This window comes from Sebastes umbrosus, chromosome 15 (assembly GCF_015220745.1).
Source record: "Sebastes umbrosus isolate fSebUmb1 chromosome 15, fSebUmb1.pri, whole genome shotgun sequence".
NCBI classification, from domain to species: domain Eukaryota; kingdom Metazoa; phylum Chordata; class Actinopteri; order Perciformes; family Sebastidae; genus Sebastes; species Sebastes umbrosus.
The window spans coordinates 10,231,812-10,253,830 of record NC_051283.1 but is presented as its reverse complement, the minus strand read 5'-3'; the positions used below and the strand labels follow the sequence as shown (position 1 = coordinate 10,253,830).

Genomic DNA, 22,019 nt, shown 5'->3' with positions numbered 1-22,019 from the left:
GGAGTTCCATCCATTATTGATCAGATCCAAGGATGAAAGCAGGAACGCTCAGTGGGGACTGAGCATCTTTGGCCCCACACAGAAAAAAACAAAACAAAAAAAATCTGCCTTGACCGACAACTCTGTGTGAAAACAGACAAGGAAATATCTTTTTTAATCCATATTGAACCAAAACCCCCCAAAAGTAAATAAGCTAAATTTATGTAAAATGAAATTAAAGGCGTGAAATGGTGTGAATCTTTACTCACCCACAGCATTTATAGAAGCACAGTCCTCACTGAGATTTTTTTTTGTACCCAGATGATGACATTGTGTTATGCGTTGCTTTGCCAGCCTTGGCAGCCACTCAGCTCAGTGCTGTTCAATGATTCAGCTGTGTAGAATTGACCTCCACCTCACCTTGGCAATGCTCCCCGACCAAATGGACGTTTGGCAGCCAGAACACACACTGGATATACAAGCATGTGTGCACGCCAGTGATAACACACGCCGACTCACAGAAATACACACACACACACACACACACACACACACACACACTCTCTGGGAAAGGTTACAATGCTGCTTGAAACAAAGGGGCAGATGGTTGACAATGATACAGTGCCAGCACTGGCAAGGTGGTTAAAATATGCATTTCTGTTTGTGTGTGCATTTATATGTCCCGATACATACATCTCTCTGAGGTAGCTTTTACTGGGCTAAAGCACGCCTCACATCAGTCTAAACTTCTCCCAACAGCGTGTTTTCATGATGCAGATGTGTGTATTTGTTTTGGCCGGGTTTGTGTCTCTCCAGTCCCACAGCAAAGCCAAGTGCTTTGCCAAAAGTTGCTGTAATATACTTTGAAATGTTGTGATGAGCTATAATCTCAACCACTGCTGGTGTTGAATCATCATTTAAGGAAATACGGGTGAATTTGCAGATATGAAACAGTTTTGGGGAAATGGGATAAACAAATGAGATTGCGTAAAAGTGCAATGTTTCTGAGAGTTTCTTCCCATTGAGATATTTTTGGGAAACAAACATTCAAGTTATAACCCTTACAATTTCAGTCCTGGTTGATTTGGCAACACCCGTGGTTGGTTTAATACCACAAGTCCCAGAATTCAGGGGGAAGCAAACAGACTAACATGAAATGAGATTACTAAGAGTAGCACTGGATTACGTGCTGCATTTTCTTGTGATTCCCTTCTGCATGAGAAGGCAATTGGAATCCAATGTGGGAATAAGTGGGCAACCTCCGGTTCTAAAACTCCTCTGGTTGCAAAAAGAAGTCTGATTGTATAGAAGTCAATGAGAAAATGAGCCTACTTCTCACTTGATTTATTACCTCAGTAAACATTGTAAACATGAGTTTATGGTCTCAATCGCTAGTTTCAAGCCTTCTTCAATACAGCATGATGTTCATTTAGTAAATTATGGTCCCATTTAGAGTCAAATAGACCATAAAGCAGGGGATGCTTTAGGGCGTGGCTACCTTGTAATTGACTGGTCGCTACCACGGCGTTGTCCGGTCTGGGAGTTGTCCGTGTATTCGTCTTAGAACTTTAACCCTTTCACAGTGAGTTTTCAGTTCATGACAGTTGATTATAACCTTTTTGGTCGCCTAAAAATGTCTTCAGCGTTCGGTTGTACTTTGCTCCACCCTCTCTTGTCACTTCTGGTTGCAAATAACCAAGATGGAGATGACCAAAATGTCGAAATCGAGGCTTCAAAACAGCAGTCCCAAAACCAATGGGTGATGTCACAGTGACTTTTTTATTTAAGGTCTATGGTGGTTATGGTAGACTCCTCCACTAACAATGAAAACAACTGTTTAGAGTGGTAATTACTGAATGTAAACACATTGAATGGGTATTGCAGAAAAAAATGCAGACCATAAATTGTATCACAAATGGGTTTTAATTTCATAAAAAAATCGGGTTTAATTAGTGGGCTGCAGCCCTCTCCTCCAGCTTCCTCGCCTGACTTCTTCTTTACATGAATGAGTCTGTCCACTCCATGTCATTGGCATATTCAATGGCCATCCACTCCAATCCATCCTAGGTCGTTAGCCCTGTCTGCGAGGCTAATCATCATCTCCTCTGGCTCAAGTTAGCCAAAGAGAGAGCATCACCAGAATGAGACAGTTAAATATTCATGTCCCACTGCGGTGTAATATCCTCCTCAATGATGTTTGAACCTTTTGACCCGAGGTAATCAGCAGTAATCACACGGTCACGCCGAACAGTGATAAATTTGATCTGTAGATGGTCGACTCTGATGAGCTGCGCGACAGGCAAAAAGCTCAAACTATGATCGCCACATCCAGTAGACACACGCTCAAAGGCGGCGTTCCTGGTGACAGACAGTTCATTTCACCCTCAGGCATGTAGGTATGACATCACTCGATTAATAATGGAGCAATTAATTATGACCTATTAGACTGATGAATTAGATTAGATAGAGAAGGGGGATGTAGCCATGTGATAATATTACACTAGGATACATTAATGACTTCTTGGGGAGCGAGGTGGGGGGCGATGTAGGGTAGAATTTATATGTGCCAGTTTGGAATGACATACAGGCAGCTATCTAATTATCAATGATAAATGGCGTTATTGATATGATAATGATTCCTCGCCCCCAACATATCATATTCTACCGTTGTAATGTGATTACACCGAAACCCGTGGATCTATATTCTGAGAATTTGATGTCTCGTAATGTGACAGCAGACACCATCTTAAATGAAAGTTTCATATTGATGACACACTTAGCCTCATGGAAACCACTGGTGCATTCAAGGTATCTTTGAAGGAGCCGTATAGAGGGTATAAAGACCTTATGCGACTTTTAAATATTTATGTAGTTGTGCCGTCGCAGGAGGAAAACAGATGCTTCCAATAATGACAAACATGACGATTGAACTTTAAACTCTATTAGTATGACAGCATAAAACACAAGGGATTTTTTTCTTGCATAAACACATTTGGCATTTGCTTCTTAGAACAGGAAATACATTACCTCATATGAAATGAATAAATTAGTCTGATGTATGTATGTTTTTATTCTAGTAGGGTAAAAAGAAACTTGAGAATTTGACACATCCCATTGGCATTTTTCTTGACATTACCTCGCAGAAATCATTGGTGTCCTCAAGTTCCAACTGAAGCAGCTGCATGTGAGATCTTTAATAGATAAACACATCATATGGCTTCAAATATGTATGCTGTTATTCTACTGTGTGAAGACTAAAGAAACAAAGGATCTTGCATTGATAAACTCAAGTGAACAAAAAAAGCCCTGGGCTGCATTCCACTGACATCTAGTGCCAGATTTGGGAACTGAGATAACACACTGTGTCTGACCCTGTGCAGGTGTGTGTCTGTGAACCCCCTCCTCCAGACACACGTACACACACACATTATCCACTTCCCCATACATCAGTGTAGTCTTATTGATCTGCTCGATATGACCTTGAATGATCAGACAAGTGGAAGCGCCGCGTTGGAATGAAACCCATCCATTCCCTCTGTCTGCTCTCCGCCGCTGTAATGACTTGAGGGAAGACGGGGAGGCAAAGGAGCCCATTGAGATGGACCCCTGAACCAGTCAGCTCTGCAGCGGCCTTATGTCGTGGCTAGCCTTCCCTCCAGGCACAGTCTGTTCCGGGTAAAGGGAAGAGAAGTGGGTCAGTCTGTCTGAGATGTGAGAGATGAGACGTGAGCTGTGTAATACTGTACTGTAGATTGAATCATATAGATAGATAGACAGATAGAGCTCAGTCCTTAGCAGGATTACGTAAGTGGGTTTGCTCCCAGGATATAGGCCTCACATCTGAATACGTAACATAGTGCATTAAAATGATAATCAGTAGATGAATGATGAAATTTATCCTCTTGGGGCGAAAGATGAAGAGGGGCCATGCTTCAGGGCTTAATGGAAGCAGGTTTTAGTATGTTTCATCCTCTGACATATAGAATCTAACGGGATATGTAAAACAATTTCCCCTGCAGCTGAAACATGAACAGTTAATAATGATGATTTTATCCTATAATTTCAAATCATGTTGGTGACTACTGAAATCAGTATGTTGCGTAGAAATGTCACAAATGATGTAAAGATTTGGAGGGTGATATGCTGGCCTGCTAACTCTTTGTATTTGCCATAGATATGATTGAAACATGTAACTAAATACATTTACTCAAGTACTGCATTTAAAGGAACAGTGTGTAACATTTAGATTTAAATTTGATAGCATTCAGCCCCTAGATGTTGCATTCTCCCTCCCCCGTTCCATTGCATTCGCTTCACAACAAATGGTTGCCAGTTTTGGATATTTTATGGTCAATTAGAGTGAGATTCAGACAGACAGACAGTCATGTCAAATGATGAATCTTTTGTGGAAGAGTGAAAGTCATTTTGCAACATTGGCTCACAAGCCTTGTTAGGAGTGGGCACCGAATGGCAAATATCTTCCATAGAGAAAAAACAATAAACAAAACATTAATTTTGGACTCGCCAAAAAATGTTTGAATGATTAATTCTCAATCATAATATGTTTTTCGAAGAAAAGCCCTACTTTTATTTGTGACCTTTCTCAAAGTTCTGTGGATGTATTATTTTTTAAGGATTATTCGCATCCTTAAAAATATTAACAATATAACCTTTAATAACTATGTTTTCTATGTGTGTATAATCACCTGAAAATAAGAGCATATAATAATAATAAGCATTTCCGTTAGCTTAGAATGAGACGTTTATATCTACATCAGTAGCCTGGAACGGAAAAACCAAACACGGGGTCTAGATAGGGCCAATCACGTTATCACGTTTTCACGTTTTCACGTTTTCACGTTGCAATCTGCAAATTCACCGCTAGATGTCGCCAAATCCTACACACTGCGTACAGTTTTGAGGTACTTGACGTACTTTACGTGAGTGTTTCCATTTTCCGCTGTACTTTATTTTTTTACTCCATTTCAGAGGCAAATATTGTACCTTTAATTTACTACATCTATTTGCTTTGTAGATTGTATTCATTATATATATGGTCCTCAACAATGAACTGATCCTACTATCAAGTATTGTGTCTGTATAGCAAATTCCAGATTTAACATATTCCTCTATAGAGCTCCATTCTTGTCCATGAATGTCATCAATAAGCCACACCATTGCACTGTGTGACATATTTCCGTCCTTACCACGAACACAGTTAATGTTCTTATTTTTACTCAATCCCGCATACATCGTCCTGCCGCCACAAATACTCCCTAGAGGACCAAATGTGTAGTAATCCGCATCTGAAAATAGTCCCCAATAAATGTTGAATTTACTCCTGTTTGACTAACGTTTGCTGGAAAATACAGTGCCCAGCTGTTTGAGGAAATTACTATTTTTAAAAATAGTCAATGTATTTGTGACCTTTTTTAAGATTTACATCTTCAGTAGGAACCAATTGGCATTGGCCTTGAGTGCCACAGACAAGGTAGGGAAGTCAGAAAGTAGCGAGACTTAACTAATGCATTGTTGGTTTTGGTCTTTTAATGGGATTTTGTTGACAATAATATAGATAGTCAACAGCCTTATTATCCCTCAAAAATGATGCTTACACAATAATATATCTGTAATAATAATCCAACATTATGATACAGTATATAACAACCGCTCATTTTGCCTGAATGATACTTTAAGAACATTTCGTATTACTATTATCGTATTACTAAATAGCACCTGAATGCAAGACTTTTGCTCATAATGGAGTGCCTATAAGTAAAAAATCTAAATTGGTATTCCACCACAGACAAACAAATCAATCAGCCACAGTCAAAACATATTTCAATAGAAATAACTGTCTAAGTCTTGCACCAGTATGGACATATTGTGACAGCTTTATTTTTGCCTTATGTCTCCTCCAGACTCGACTGGCAATCTAATTACAGTGAATACTGCGCATGCACTACTTACAATATTTTCCAAAACAGAATTTTTCCCTCCTGACAAGCACAAGTGAGAAGCATAAAGCCCAAAATGAGAATACATTTAATAAAAAGGTTTTTTGAGACAAGGTTTTATAACCCGTATTGAGCAATAACGAGCAGTACGGTCATGCAGGCGCACATCAACACGTTCACACGTGCACGCACTCCTCTGCCTCTTCATCATAGGATGTGACACCTGACGGCCCATTAGTTCCCAAAGTGCTATTCTATTCTATGAATTCTTCTCCTTATAGAATATTTAGACTCTGTGTGTTCCCCTCCGCTTGTCAACATGGGATGCATTATTCATGTTAATGTGCCATTATCTGACGCTCTGCGTGATGTAACGTAGCCATTCCACGGCCCCGCACCCACAAACACATCCAGTGACCTTCTGAACTGTGCACTGCCATCACCCTGCCTGCAGCGGTGCAGCAGCAGCTCCGCTCCATATAACATACAGAGGGAGAGTAAATTTGTGCTTTACAGGGGCTTTATTGTGCAATTAAAATGTGTGCTTACTAAAAGCACAGCTACATTGAAGATAACAAAAGATATGAGGTTTTTAACACAGCTTTGGTGCATCCATAACTGTGGGCCTCCAATACCTTGCTTTAAAGAAAGAGATAGAGAGCAGCAGAGTGAATTTAACCAGCTTTTAATTATGCAATTATAAAGGTATGCCTGTATTTGAGATAGAGTGATGTATCCTGACTGTATGCTTGAATTTAAGAGAGATATGACACAAGGGAGAAAAGAGAGGGAATTTGAGTTAACAAGCCTTTAGTGCAATTAAAAGATAAGTCAAAGCCCGCCTGCGTTTGAGATAGAAGGACGGAATGATTTTGAGGTTTAATATGTCTTTTGTGAATCCATAAGTTATGTCTGGGTTTGAGATATAGAGAAGAAAAGGAAAATAGGTAGACTTTTAACAAGCTGTAAAAATGTGAGCTGACAAAACACATGTGTTTGAGATGGGCAGAGAGAAAGACGCAAAGAGGGAGGGAATTTAAATTAAGTAGTTTGACATTTTGGGTAATACACTAATTTGCTTTCTTGCCGAGAATTAGATGCGAAGATCGGTACCACTCTGGCTGGCAACACGGTGAACCAGGTAGCTCAAAGTGTAAAAACAACAGTTTGCCGACATGAAAAATTGTTGAAATTTGTTGAAACAATTGACATTGTTGGTTTTTACGCTTTTGTGCCGATTAAACAAACAAGTGCTGGTAGGCAGATGTTGTTACCTTTAGACAGCCAGGCTAGCTGTTTCCCCACGTTTCCATTCTTTATGCTAAACTAAGCAAACGGTATGCTGGCAGCAATTTACTGTACCTACATGAGAATATCGATATTCTCATGAAACTCTCAGCAAGACACTGAGTTGGTTTGTTTAATTATTTATTCTTATTTGTTTGTTTTGTTGTGTGTCCTTTTATCCTTTTTTTTGTTTATTTCTATGTCTACCTTGGTTATATTTCACGATGGTGGCTCACGTCTTGGAAAAATAGTTATAAAGAAAAAGAAACTGAGTAAGTGTATTTCCCTGAAAGGCAAACTATTGCGTTGAGTTCTAAGAATAACATTTGATGCATTCAAATGTATAACTGTGAAGCAAAGGCTTCAAGGCAGAAGGGTGAAGAAGAAAATGAGGTGGACTGGAAACTTTGTCCTTGAGTTTGAATGTCTCTTTATATCTCTATTAGCATTCCACTGAACTGCTAACTTGTCATAAAGTGTCTCCCGGTGCATGCTGGGATAGCGGCCACCATCCCTACCACCCTGACAAAGATTAGACAGATGCAGAAAATAAAACACTGAAACTGTCTTCTCAGTCATCCAACCTAAATATTGTGGCTTTTTGAAAACGCTTTACCCTTTCTATTTGACAAGCCAATAAATGAAAGGCTTTTCACAACTAATTAACATGATGCCTCGGATGTTCCGCGGTATTGACAGTGGCTTTATAGGCTGGTGTGGGTTGATGCACGGGTTATTTTTAAGATACCAGACAAGCACAATGCATAATTTATCACACCAAAGGATAACCCTCCCAAGCTGGTGAATAAAGGGAAGTAATAAGGGCAGCCAGGCATGCAGCTGAAATGACTGATAATGCTTTACAACAGCCTCTAAATAGAGTAGATGAAAAAAAAAAAAAATCCTGTTTGCACATCATCTTAAAGGGAAGTGTAATTATCTAACAGCCAATCAACACCTAGCACTCACTTCCTGTGTCTGACCTTGCTGGACTCGTAACCATGGAAATTTCTTTCTCTCTCTGATAGAGCACAGCTTGGTCATACAAAAACCTGTGTGTGTGTATACGTATGTGTGTGTATGTGTGTGTGCGTGTGTGTGTGTGTGTGTGTGTATGGACGACAAACACGACCAGTTTTCCATGTCTTTCTTTCACAAGGGCACCTTGGAAACAGTCTTATCCTGCCTTTTATGGCTTACCATACTGTGTCCAAATAACAAATATGATGAACCACTACCCCCATACACACACACACACACACACACACACACACACACAAACTTATTCTGCCTGGTAGCAAATCGGATCGGATAAATATGTGAAAATGACAGTATTTGTTTTCTTTTCATTTGGGATCTGTTATGACAGTCTGCATAAATAATGCATCTTCAGGAAACACTGAAATATTTACAGAACACATATTGGCACATATCTGACTATGTGTGTGTGTGTGTGTGTGAGGTTGTTTCTTTTAACATTATTTCAGAGATGGACCATGCCTTGAAGGGAGCCTGCCTTTAATGAGAGGTACCGCTTACAGAGGCAGAAACGCTTCTTTAGTTTGCATTCCCGGAGGCATTATCAGCCATTGACAGCTGCTGAATGCAGCACTCAATTTAAGGAGACTATCCTGTCAGATTGGCATTTGATGGACAGTTTAGAGACTCCAGAGTTGTACAAAAACTTACCTTACCTTCCAATATTTATCTCCTTGGTGGTAAAAAGTTGAAAGGACTCAACCATGAAACTGAAGGACGGTTGCACATAGATGAAACGTCTGTGCATTTTTTTGTCATTAGGAACTCTATAAAAGAGTTCTCCATCTGCTGTGCGAGCCCTTTTTTATGCTTTTCAGACAAAAACTTACCTTCAAAATGAAAACCATTATAGCATTTCTGTTCAAACTGAATTGGTAATGAAATGCACATACAAATACAACAAAAGCAAAAATATAGAAACGAACAACAACAGAAAAAAATCAAGGTAAGAATAACGTAGCTCGATGGACACATAAAAAAATCCATTGAATAAAATGAGAACCCTGTGGCCCTCCACATGTAATGTCTGCTAATTCAGATTTATAGATGGATAGGTTGACTCAAATCACTTTTAATACGCTATGATGACATCTAGAAGGATGTAACTGTGACAATCCCCTACACAAAGTGGACATAAACATCACACCTATATATGACTTTTGAGCATTTAAAACCATGGGCATTAATATGCTGATTTAAAAGGTTACTCCAGGGATTTACTGTTGCACTTTCATAAAGTTGTGGAACCTAATAAACTCAGGCTCCAAAACACATTTACTGTGATGCAACCAATAGTATAATTTCATTTCATCCACCCAATAAATGCTTCTATCAACTCTTTTAAGTGCCACACCTAAATTTGTTTTCAAGCCAAGATAACCATGACATTTCCTCAGACTTTAAAAAAAGCTCTCTCCAGAGCAGCAGAAGACATTACACTCGGGATGCAAAACCAAACCGAAAAAATTATTATTCGTTCAATGAATGTACAAAGCGAACTGTGGGCTTGTTGATCCGTTGCACCACTATTAAATACAGGCCTGCTATTTCTTTGATGAGGTGCCAGAGACATAGAAGAGGCAAATATCTGAAATCAGTGTTTTGGCTTCATATAATATAGAAATGACATTCTTTACAATCAATCAATCAATCAATCAACCAACCAACCAATCAACCAACCAATCAATCAACCAATCAACCAACCAATCAACCAACCAATCAATCAACCAATCAACCAATCAATCTATATATTTGAGAATTCAAACACATTACAAATGGTTAAGTTTTCTTCTCCCCAAAGTGCAAAATAAACTGAACCAAAACTGTGACCCAAAAACTGCAATACAAAGCAAACTATTGGCATTATACAACTGTTTTCACAGGATGATCAGGATTACCAGTGACGAGTGAACTCACTTTTGATTGTAAAATTGGTAGAGTGGCCCTTTAACAGCTTCAATTTTTCTTGGAAGGATTTCCACAAGACTTTAGAACCTGGCTGCGAGGATTTGCTCCCATCAAACAACCGTGAGGTCAGCTACTGATGTTTGGCGATAAGGCCTGCCTCACAATTGGCTTTCCAGTTCATCCCAAAGGTGTTGGGTGGGTTGGAGGTTGGGGGCTCTGCCCAAGCCGGTCTAGTTCTTTTTACACCAAACCCAGAAAACAATTTCTTTATGGACATTGGGGGACGTTGGAAAAAAATTGCTGTCTGACTTGCTACTTAGAAGTAGTTTGCAGAAGACAAGGGTTGAAGACGAGGTCACTCAAGAAAAAGTTTGAACCAATTTAAAAGCAACTGTGGCCAAACACCAAAAGCCCTTCGGACTAAACAAACTTCAAAGGGATAATATCTAGACAGGTGCAGAATGTGCCAAAGGGGAAAGTTTCAAACAGCTCATCCCAGCTGAATAACAGTGCTAGACCTAGACTATCAGAGCGGTTATAAATATATAGGCAGTCTTAATCTGGCTTTCATATAATACCGCTAAATATTCCTTTAGGCGGGTAGTGACTCCATGAGTTGAGTGGCTAATGCTTTAATCTCCTGTGGTATATAGACACATATTTCCTGTTTTTTTATTTCCTATAGCATTTTAAAGTTTTGCTGTGATTGCTCTTGACTCACTCTGGAGCACTCACCTATATTTCTAAAGAATAAATTGTGTGCTATCTGGTTGATTCACTAATAGTGCGGCTGCTACTAGAAGTCAGTGGGTTGAATTAAAAGTGACAAACCTCATTCTAAGTAACAGTGGTAGAAGAAGTACTCAAGTAAAACTCAAGTAAAAGTAGAAATGCCACAGTATAAAATATTCCATTATAAGTTAAAGTCCTGAATTCAAAATGGTACTTAAATAAAAGTATGCTACAGAAGTATTATCAGCAGAATGTACTTAAAGTATCAAAAGTAAAATTACTCATTATGCAGAATTTTTCCTTTCATAGTGTTTTATTATTGTAGAATATAATATTATTCAGTTTTTCTCACTAACAAATGCATATAAGAGCAGTTTACTTTGTATACCTTGCATACTACTAGGTAGATAAGTAATATAGTATTGCATCTTATCATATAAGCATATCATATGTTTTTTTTTTTTTGAAAGGAACAGTTTGTAACATTTTGGGGGATCTATTAGCAGAGATGGATTATAATATTTATAACTGTTTTCATTAGTGTAAAATCACCTGAAACTAAGAATCGGTGTGTTTTCATTAGCTTAGGATGAGCCCTTCACCGTAGTTCTCCGACGCGCTTGTGAAACTGCGGTAACGTGAGTCACACAGTGCAAAACCGTGGTACCGCCAGCTGCCGTCTGACTTACGTTGCTCCCAAAGTAATGTTATTATGGTAAGGATGGCCTCTGAGTGAGGTGAACAGCGTTAGAACGGTTTTGCACTCGGCGGTTCACGTTACTGCAGTCATGGAAAGGGAGGAGTGAACGGAGGGGTACTCAGTTGGTTGCAATCTGCCAGCCAATTAGACTGTTGTCAGGCTATGAAATAGGCATTATCGATCGCTATAAGCCCCATAGATGTGGGTCAGTAGGGGTCTACTACAAAACACTGCATTATAAGAAGAAGTGTAACAAAGGGCTTTCAGCCAGGTTTTTTTTTTTTTGCCTAAACCTAAAGAAGTTGTAGTTTTGTTGCCTACACCTAAATAAGCCTTTTTGTTTGTGTTCAACAGGTGACATTTCATTCAGTTTTACAACGTGTTAGAACTTTTAAGTTGAACTTTTACAACATAGTAGGCATAGTAGGCCCCTAATGACCCACATCTATGGTGCTTATTGTGACTGAAAATGTCTATTTAATGGCCTGATTAACAGTCAAATCGAGTGCAGCTGCAACCACACATTAAAGGCTGCCAAATCTTACACACTGTCCCTTTAATTTAAAAAAGTAGCCTAACTATTAGTGTCAAATAAATATAGTGGAGCGAAATGTAAAATATTTTGAGCTGACGTGGTGGAGGAGAAGTATAAAGTTGCTTAAAGTTAAGATGGGCTACTTAAGTAAAGTACAAATACCTTAATATTGTACTTCAGTACAGTACTTGAGTAAATGTGCATTCCACTGCTGCTTACTAACTATATGGACAAAACGCTTTGAACCATCTGTGTGATAAAGACCCAGGTTATAGGTTAACAAAGCTATTCTCAACCACTGGGCCACAGCCCAGTGGTGGGCCTCAGAGCACTACCTAGTGGGCCGCGGAGGTACTGACAAATGGTTAGATTAACCTCTTTAAAATCCAACTAAAAATGTTTTTCAGAGGTTGTAGCGGGCGGGTTTTAAAGCTAGAGGAAGGATACTGGAATGATATGGAACTAAAAATCCTAATGAATCCATCAGTCCCAACCATGCCATGCTAGCTTTTCGGGAAGGAGGCTATAAAAACACTTAAGTTATGCTAAATTTTGGTGAGGAAAAACTGGCACAGTCATTTTCAAAGGGGTTGACCCCTTGACCTCTGACCTCAAGATATGTGACTGAAAATGGGTTCTATGGATACCCACGAGTCTCCCCTTTACATACATATATGTCTCAGATGCAGTGACACAAAAATGGAGCATTTTTTTTAAACGAAAAGTGATGTTGGAGACAACCCTGCACCAGTAAAAGCTCCAAAGCATGTTGGTGAGGTAATATGACCCTGAATACTTTGGATTCATAATGGATGGCAGTGATGGGTGAGGGTAAGCTGAATATTACATTACAGTGGACAGTGGACACATATTTATAGCCCAGTTTGTTATTTATTTTGGGAAGGTGGTCCTCGGAATTACTTTAACAATCAGACGTGGGCCTCAAGTTGTAAAAGGTTGAGAAGCCCTCTGGTTAACAGACACATCTATATCATCTGGGTCAGGGGTCTCTAAGCAACCTGCACCTCCGGAGCCACATGCGGCTCTTTAACCCCTCTCCAGTGGCTCCCTGTTGATTTTTAAAAATGGAAAATTGAAAATGATTTGTTTACCTTTCCATTTTTATTTATCATTGTTGTAGGTCTATGGTATGATGGTTCCACATTGAGGGCCACATTGAGGGAAAAAAAATAAATCGGATATTACGAGAATAAAGTCAGAGGTTTTCGAGAAAAAAAAGTCATAATATTATGGGAATAAAGTCAGAAGTTTAAGAAAAAAAAGTCGTAGTATTATGAGAATAAAGTCATAATATTATAAAGAAGTAATTTTACGTGTTATTTTCTTTTTCTTCTTGTAAACCTATGACTTTATTCTCATAATATTACGACTTTATTCTCGTAATATTAAAACTTTTTTTCTGGTAAAGTTCTGACTTTATTCTCATAATATTACGACTTTTTTCTCATAATATTATGACTTCATTCTGGAAATCTCCATTTTCTTCCCTCAATGTGGCCCTAATACATCACAATGCTCAAATGTTTTGTGGCTCCAGACCGATTTTTTTTTTTTTTGGGCCTAAAATGCTTCTTTTGATGGTAAAGGTTGCTGACCCCTGATCTAGTGTTTACACTGTTTTTTTTCCCCTCCACTTGCACGCATGCTCAGTGTGATTCATGTTCAGCTGATTCCCATCAGAAGCTGCGTTGGTTGGAGCTCCAGCGGTCCGACAGCACATGGATCCCCAGTGAGAAGAGCGAGCACTCCGGCCGCAGGGGGTAAGAGCTGAGTCCGTCCGTGGTTGTAAACTCGGTTAGTGTGAAAAGAGGAGGCTGCCGGTGCGTAGAAAACGTAAGAACAGCTGTAGATGAAGTGCGATGGAGATAAAGAGTGACATGAACTGAGGCTGCTGCATGGCCGCGATGACTCACTGGTTGCTGGCTGTTAGTTTCAGTCTGTGCTGAGTTGAAATGACCACCATGCCTTTTGATTCTGCCTGCTGTGAAAGAATGTGATCAAAATACAACATTAACAGTAAGCTATATATAGAAAGCAAAAGTGAAATAAGAGAAATAAAATGCTAGATTTGCATTTTTAAACGGGGCTCTGCAGTATGTGAACTTAACTCTGTGAGTCAGTCAGGGGGAAAGTTGGGGCAAACTGAACTAGCACCATGGACAGCGCTCTGGTTAAAGAGAGCCTTTATGGGGCTCAAACATCTGTGTTACTGTGTCAGTGATAGGATAGGGAGCAAGCAAAGCTTAGACTAAGTTTGATGTGTTTTATGATCATCAAAAATCAGAAAATCCATTTGAAAAATAAATGAATCACTAGTAGGGGAGACCGGGATTGGTGGTAACACTTTTTGTTTTTTTTGTTTTATAACTTTTATAACTTGCTGCAAGGTGGTGCAGTGGTTAGCACTGGCGCCTCACAGCAAGAGGGTCACAGGTTTGAATCCGGCTTTGGGGCCCTTCTGTGTAGAGTTTGCATGTTCTCCCCGTGTTAGCGTGGGTTTTCTCCGGGTTCTCCGGCTTCCTCCCACAGTCCAAAGACATAAAGGTTAGGTTCATAGTTGACTCTAAATTGCCCGTAGGTGTGAATGTGAGTGTGAATTGGACTGTATTCCTGAATGTCAAGTGTCACATAATGGTACATGTCCACAGCCTTCGTCCTTTCCACGCTTCCCATTCATTGTCTTTGTAAGCAGCTGTGCAATGCATTCTGGTAGCGTGGTGGTGGTTTAATGGTTTAATCTTTGACATGTATTACATGTTATGAACTGATCTTGTGTTTTTAATGTGGAATCCTAAATTCAAGTAAATGTATTTAGTTACTCTCCACCGCTGGAGTCACATGAAGTTTTCCATTGAAATGATGTTATGGACTTTTCTTACCTCCTTTTCTTGTGAATTCACTCTTTTAATTGTGTTGACATTCACCATGAATAAACCCAGAAAAGGTCAGATCGACTTATAAGGAAAATCTAATCCTAACAAAAATAAATTGGATGCCACATTCAGAAATCGTTTTAGACGACTTTGTAAAGGCAGTTTCTAAAAGCTTCACTCGATAAGGTAAAAAGCACAAATTGCATCAGGTACTGGAATGAAAGAGTTTGGATATTCGGTCTGTTTGAATACGCTTTTTCTTCAACGTGGTGCAATCACACACAGGTTCTTTTGTCGGCATACAAAGTTTACTTTCTCATGTTTTTGTATTAGTTTTGCTTACATCTCCACATTTTCTATTTACGATTTGTAAACACAAATCACATGGACTCACAAAAAAGCTTATTTAATTGGACAGAGTTTGGTAAAAGCTCATCCTGTCAGGTTCGAGATTTTGGCCGTATATAGAGGAGGGTAAAAACATTACCTGAGCAGGATGTTCTCCTTTGGTGATTACTGACTCGTTTTTCAGGGTTATGTTTGAAATTGCAGTCGGGTTAAACTCACTGTACAGTATAGACTGAGATCAGCCGTGTGTAGCCGCTGAGAGAAGGCGTTTGAAGGCAGAGAATGAAAGAAATCAATCAAACTGCCTTCGGGAGAATAACAACAGAGGGACATGTGTGCATATGCGTATGAGGAAGAATAGAGTGTGCACACACTTGCATCCGTGTGACTCATCCGTGGGTGGTAATAGAGCCACCTCAGGGCCACGGTAGCCGTCAATCGTTCACATGCAGCAACAATAACTGGGGCAACCTGACGACGCAGGCCAAGATTTATAACCAGCCTCTGAAGGGATGGCGGCTTTTATTGAGGGAAATCCATATTCAGCAGATAGACAGTGTTTGTGTTACAACAGCCTATCTGACATGCACACATATCAATGTGTCCAGGACTCTGAATATGTATTATTTACAGTATGTATCTGTGTCTTTTCACTGTATAGGTGTACAAGGTGTGTGAGGTGTGATGGCGCTGTGCTCTGAGGCCTGTGTCTCCGGCTCAGGAGGAGAATCCTCCGGGAGTGAGGTGAGCTGAGTTCCCCTGGGTGATGATCTACATTTATTTTATTTTTATTACAGCTAAAAGAGTCTTGGGATCAAGTGTTACGTCCCAGTAAGGTCTAGGGGTAAGGGAAGCAACATAAGCCGGTGGTATCAGGCGTACAGTAGCGGTTTATTGTTAAATACACAATTGAAATGATAGAAAACAGGCTGCAGGCAATTTACCAACAAAGTTGCAGCAAACAAAAACAACACAAGTGTTGACATAAAATGTTAATTAGGCTTCTAATGGCGCCGAAATCAATAACTTAATAAAACAAAAATGACTGCAAACTAGAAATTAGGATCACAGCTGAGCTGGCAAACAACTAAATATAAACAAGAAATAAAACTCTATTTTAAGCAGATGTACAGACCAGAGGACATCTGATATGTCATGTAATTTGGTCCCTTTTGTGCGCAACATCCTTCCATTCAGGCGGGTTCTAGCTGTCTTCAGTTTGGGGTTCGTTCCTATCTGCACCACTTCTATGAAGAGTGCTCGTCCTCCATGTGGGAGAGAGACCCAGAGGATCCGGGGTTCGTCCAGAGCCAGAGGTCAACCCTGTGGTGGAACTCAGCAGTCTGGAAGGTAGGGGTGTAAGAAAATATCAAAAAAATATTAAGTATCGCAATATTCAGTTTTTTATGATACTGTATAGTAGTGCTATGATGTTACCCGGACTGTGATAAATGCAAATGCAGATCCTACTGTTCTGATTGCATAAACTTTTTTTACTCCGATTTTATGCACATGGTGGTGTGTTCTTTACACTATGACAGTTTTCTTAAAATTAGATTAAAAATCGCATTACATCGACTTGCTTACAGTATCGCAATATATCGCAATATATTGAATCGTAACCTCTGTATCATGATACGTATCTTATCTCCAGATTCCTTCCAATACATAGCCCTACATACTGAAGGTAGAGCAACTACGCTCTCCCATCTGTTTACATTACTCCTTCCTGTAATCTCTGTTCCTTGGTCTTTAAAACACCTCACTCGTGTTTTCAGTGCTCAGCCTCTCTGACATTTCTTGCATTATTTGGTAGTGAAACCTATTGTGTATTTCCCTTAATCAATCCTATATTCTGATATGTCATGTATAAATAAATATCAGTCACTAATTGATATAACACAATAGAGATTAAATCCACAATTAGCATCTGTCGCATCCCATGAGAAATCCTAAAGGCAAACAGGAAGTGATGCATGCTACTTGCATGCAGAATTCCCCGGGGAGACGGAGGGTCAGGTGCCCTCATTGTTCATAGAAAGTTTACTCATCCTATTAAGTATGAAACTGTTCACTGATATAGTATAGTCAGTGGGTGATGTCCCATAAGTGTATTTCTTTATGCAGCTCTGTTTCCCGTTACCCTTACTGGGTACAGCATGTTTTGGTTTTTTTTTAAATTGTCGTAAATAATCATCTTTTTTGGCCTTCTTTTTGCTCTACATCAATCAATTACATGCTATTTTGAGGCTTACTGTGATTTTAAAAGCCTTTAGTGCATGTCACAATACACTAAGATCCAGTTATAGAAAAGGTCCAAATCATATTAAACAGACTTTACCCTGCCAGCTCTCTAGGAAAAAGTCTGTGTAATGTCCGACTGAGCCGGAACTGCTGATTGTCCGGAGAATCCACAGCAAGCAAGCAAGCGAGTGGGCGTGTCGATGACGTTTCTATCATGGCTGGCATGAAACAAGGAGGGTTAAAAGAGGAGATGTCGGAGCGCCATATTGCGTCATATCATTATGGTACAACACATGTTCAGTAATATCTGGTGTGCACTTGTATAAAAGGCTCACTATAGCTGGCTCTGCTCCAGTCACACTGCACGTGTCATACCCCATAGCTCAAGACCATGGCTATGTTTCAGATCGCATACTTTTAGTACTTACCCTACCCTTACAAAGTATGAACTGTTGCATGCAGTATGAAATACAATTGGGACGTACTACTTATCGTCATAACATTTTGCCTTAAACTTTGACCCTCTTGCTCATATATCCGCTGCAAAGAGGATTTTGGGTCAGAATAGCCAGAAAAGCATGCTGGCTTGCATACTGCACAATGCGACCAGATGTACTAGGACATCCTGGTATTTTTGGCATACTGCATTTGACATGCTATGTATTGGGACATACTAAATCTTTTTTCTGGCATACTAAATAGTATGTTATTATGGGTATTTGAACACACAGCGTGTCCCCGCCTCCATTCAATAGCCTTGGCGTGAAATTTGAAGAAAAACAAACATCTGAAGGTGAAGAAGAAGAAGGGCTATTTACATGAAAATGCCAACAAAAATGTGTAACTGGAGAAACAACGAGATTCGGGAGCTTCTGTCAGTAAAGGGCAGACACCGAAATCGTCAGACAAATCCAAGAAATGGCAGGAGATTGTTGTTCATGACCAAATTATGAAGCGGCTACGTGACCGTGGTGTACTCCCGACACTGTTTCCTTGGATATTGTGAGAAAGCGGCTCAAGATTAGACTGCCAAATTCCCCATTCACTGCTGTCCTTGTCACTGTGAGCCCCACCGTTGGTCTGGAGAGCACTGCAGACAGAGATGTGCCTCATCTGTCTGTGACACATGGTGTCGCCTGTTCTTCACCAGTGTAATAACTCTAAAATACTCTTTCTGTTATACACATATTGTGCAAACAGTGCATTTTGGTCTGTCTCTGCATGATGAAGTGCAACCAGTGGTGTGGTGGTATTTGTAAAGGTGAAGGATTGCATGTAAGCCCCCTGCCCATTTGCCAATTTAGATTTTTTTTGCATCACACACAACAAAATGACCTTTCCTAACAAGGAGTGAAGAGCACTGAGCAAATAAGGCCACCTATAGAAAAAAACAGGACCAGGGCTGCACATATTTCCACTTTTGGTTTTGCTTTCTGTCTCACTGTCCCTCCAGGTGTCCTTGGTCGTGGGTCTCTTGATCCTGACTGCAGGTATTGCCAGCCTGTCAGTCGGTTGCTCCACTCCCCATAAAATTGAGTCGTTCGGAGAGGGGGACCTGTTCTTCGTGGACAGCCAGGCCGTCAGTTTCAACAGGGGGTTGCACCTCAGCACCGCGGCCGGGATCGGGCTCTCTTGCCTGGGCTCGGCCCTGGCGGCGATGGGGGTTGTCATTTGGATCCTCCCCAGGGCCAACTTGAAGGAGAGGCTTTTCCACAGACCGGGGGAAGGGGAACGGAGAGGAGAGTCGGGGTCAAAGTGGAGGGGATTTAGGGATCCTGGGGATGTGGTCACTAAGCCGCCAGGTATAGAGGAGGGGAAGATACCCGTCACACTGTCGAAAGTGGAAAACGTGCAGTGCACTTCTTAAAGAAGATCCCTGCTGAGCTATATGATGTGCAGGCTTTTGTTCTAGTCCTGGGGCCTCATTTACCTGCTCTTATTATTGTTGTTGAACCAACCAAGTGTCATTTTAGCATGGAAATTTTTTTGTGACCTGGATATTACAGTTATACATAAAGATCTGGACACACCAGGATTTAAAAAGGGCGTGATCAAAGGAGGCAGAATTAATCTGTTCAAATGTTCTGTGTAGAGTTCAGCTTTGACATGCAAATTTACACCATTGACTAATAGCAAGCCGTCTTGACAATACTGACCTATGAGGGGATGGAGAATCGGAGAGTCCAAAATAGAGGAAGTTATTGTGGCTTATTAGCTGTATTGCACCATCTACCTTTATTTAATCCTCCTGTTAGAGTATAAACTGCTCCACAAAAGAGGAATGGTGCAGACAGTTTTGAGACGGTTCATAGATTCCTATGAAAGTTGGTCAGTGGCGCGTTAAGCAAAAATGGCTTGACAGCCGAGTGATAAAGTTATCCGGATCTTCTGGCAATCTTCTACATCCATTGGGCCCATAGAGCAGGAAGCAGTAGCGTTTCCTTTAACCCCGCCTCCCAGCCCTCGGTCTGGGGCCCATTCACATGAACAGAGGAAGGGAAATAACTTGGCTATTAGTGTATTTTACAACTTTTAGGACATAGTGATTTAGCCACTATAGTGTTCGTACTGGGAAGTTGATTTACCTAAAAAAAAGATAAAATGAACCGCCAAGTTACAGACGTGTATTTCCCAATCTCGGTCTATGGGAAAAAGTCTTTTTAGGCCCAATGGCATCGCGTGAAAGTCGTAATTCCACCGTTTGGCCATTACAAAAAATTTGCTAGTTAGCAAGTTAATAGTCGCCATCTAGACGGGCATAGACAGGGTGCTTTAAACACCTGTTTGACATTTAAAGCACAAATTGATCTGCCTACCTGTAGTGCATAGATTTTTATTTTTTGAAAGATCCAAATTAAAATGTATAAGTGAGGCCCTAAGACTTCAACCAGAGACCTTGTGGCTCTCTGGAACACTTTGTATTACAGGACCGGGATATAGTTGTTGACCATAGACTGTGTTTGTTCAGTGCACTAATGTTATTTTAAAAATACAGCGTCCACCTCAACGCTCAAAGAGAGCAGAATCCCACTGACTGATGGTAGGAAATGCTATGTTTTTACCTCCCACTTGATAGTGTTTGTTGGAATTTAGCTCAGTATGTTTTATCAATAATTTTTTTTTAAATAGTAGTGCTACCAGCTTTCCACGTAGTTAGACAAGGTGGTGATATTGGTATTGATATTGATATTGGGGTTATATTTAGAAAGCTGCCCACATGCAGAAGAAGGTTTAGGATGAAAAGAATCATTCAACAATTCTGTATCTAAATTTCCACAGACTGTATCTCCACTAATGCTCAGCCCGCTGTATTCAACACATGTGCAGCCACATGCACTTTCACTCATCCTCTCACCCACACGCCCACACACAAATTCATGCTCCATTGACAATGTCACCTATTTTCTCCCCACTGTAATCTGGCTCTGTAATTGCTTGCAATGTGTCGCCAGGCAACAGTTGGGCTTCAAGTGCTCCATTTTCAAACCCGAACAAAGACTCTTTTCTGATTGGCCCGGCACTTCCCCTCTCTTTATTTTCACACCAATCAGATTTTTTGTTTACAGGCATACACAGTGAGTGGTGAAGCGGCGGTGAGAGGAATTTGCACTGGCACCTTAGAGAGGCCACCTTTTTGATTAGGTCCTCCAGTTTTGTCAAAATAGCTTGAATAATAGAGAGTGCAAGTTAGGAGAAAAAAAAGGAAAAATAGAATAATCATGATGTCCTGATTGATTAACTGCAGTGATTTCACTCGATGTTATTATTGATGTTTCATTGTTTTATTGTATTATTGGCTATGATGAAGATAATGGAATACAATGAGGAAAACAAATGACCCAAATAAACTTGTGACTTGTAAACTTGTAAACTCTAGACTTTGTTAGTGTTTGGTTCCATTTAATCAACCTGATCCACTGTGGCAAGAATATAAACCTATTTGAAATCTACTGTAAGGGATATCTTTGATATTTATGCTCAATCAAATGGTTCTTTGTAATGAAAAGGTGAAAGGTTTATATGTAGTGCTGCACCCACTGAGGAATAAGAGTCGTTTTCAGCTTTCAGCTGCTTTTAGCATCTTTTCAGCTACTTGAAAAAAGTCATAGTATAGTATATTTAAAAATGTCATAAAAAAAGTCATAGTATAGTATGTCGATGAATTTTATGAAAGAAGTCATAGTATAGTATGTTGATAATTATAGTGAAAAAAAAGTCAAAGTATAGTATGTCGATAAATTTAATGAAAAAAAGTCATAGTATAGTCTGTCGAAAAATGTCAAAGTCATAGTGTAGTATGTCGAACAATTTCATGAAAAGAAGTCATAGTGTAGTATGTCGAAAAATTTTAAAGTCATACTATAGTATGTTGAAAAAGTTCGTGGAAAAAAAGTCAT

General features: G+C 39.9%; 1 protein-coding gene across 5 annotated transcripts in view; it reads left to right on the top strand.

The window, feature by feature from the left end:
* nrsn1l (neurensin 1-like) overlaps positions 1-20,114 on the top strand; it is a 130,111-nt gene extending 109,997 nt beyond the window's left edge. For 3 of the 5 annotated variants that reach the window (XM_037796073.1, XM_037796072.1, XM_037796074.1), the window contains 3 exons: positions 16,040-16,122; positions 16,576-16,728; positions 19,076-20,114. In XM_037796073.1, coding sequence (XP_037652001.1) covers positions 16,063-16,122; positions 16,576-16,728; positions 19,076-19,489 — 627 coding nt within the window. In that variant the 5' untranslated portion in view covers positions 16,040-16,062 and the 3' untranslated portion in view covers positions 19,490-20,114. Of the gene's footprint in view, positions 1-13,662; positions 13,918-16,039; positions 16,123-16,575; positions 16,729-19,075 lie in introns of those variants that run through there. The other 2 variants (XM_037796076.1, XM_037796075.1) reach the window with 2 other exon arrangements.
* Positions 20,115-22,019: the final 1,905 nt, after the last annotated feature.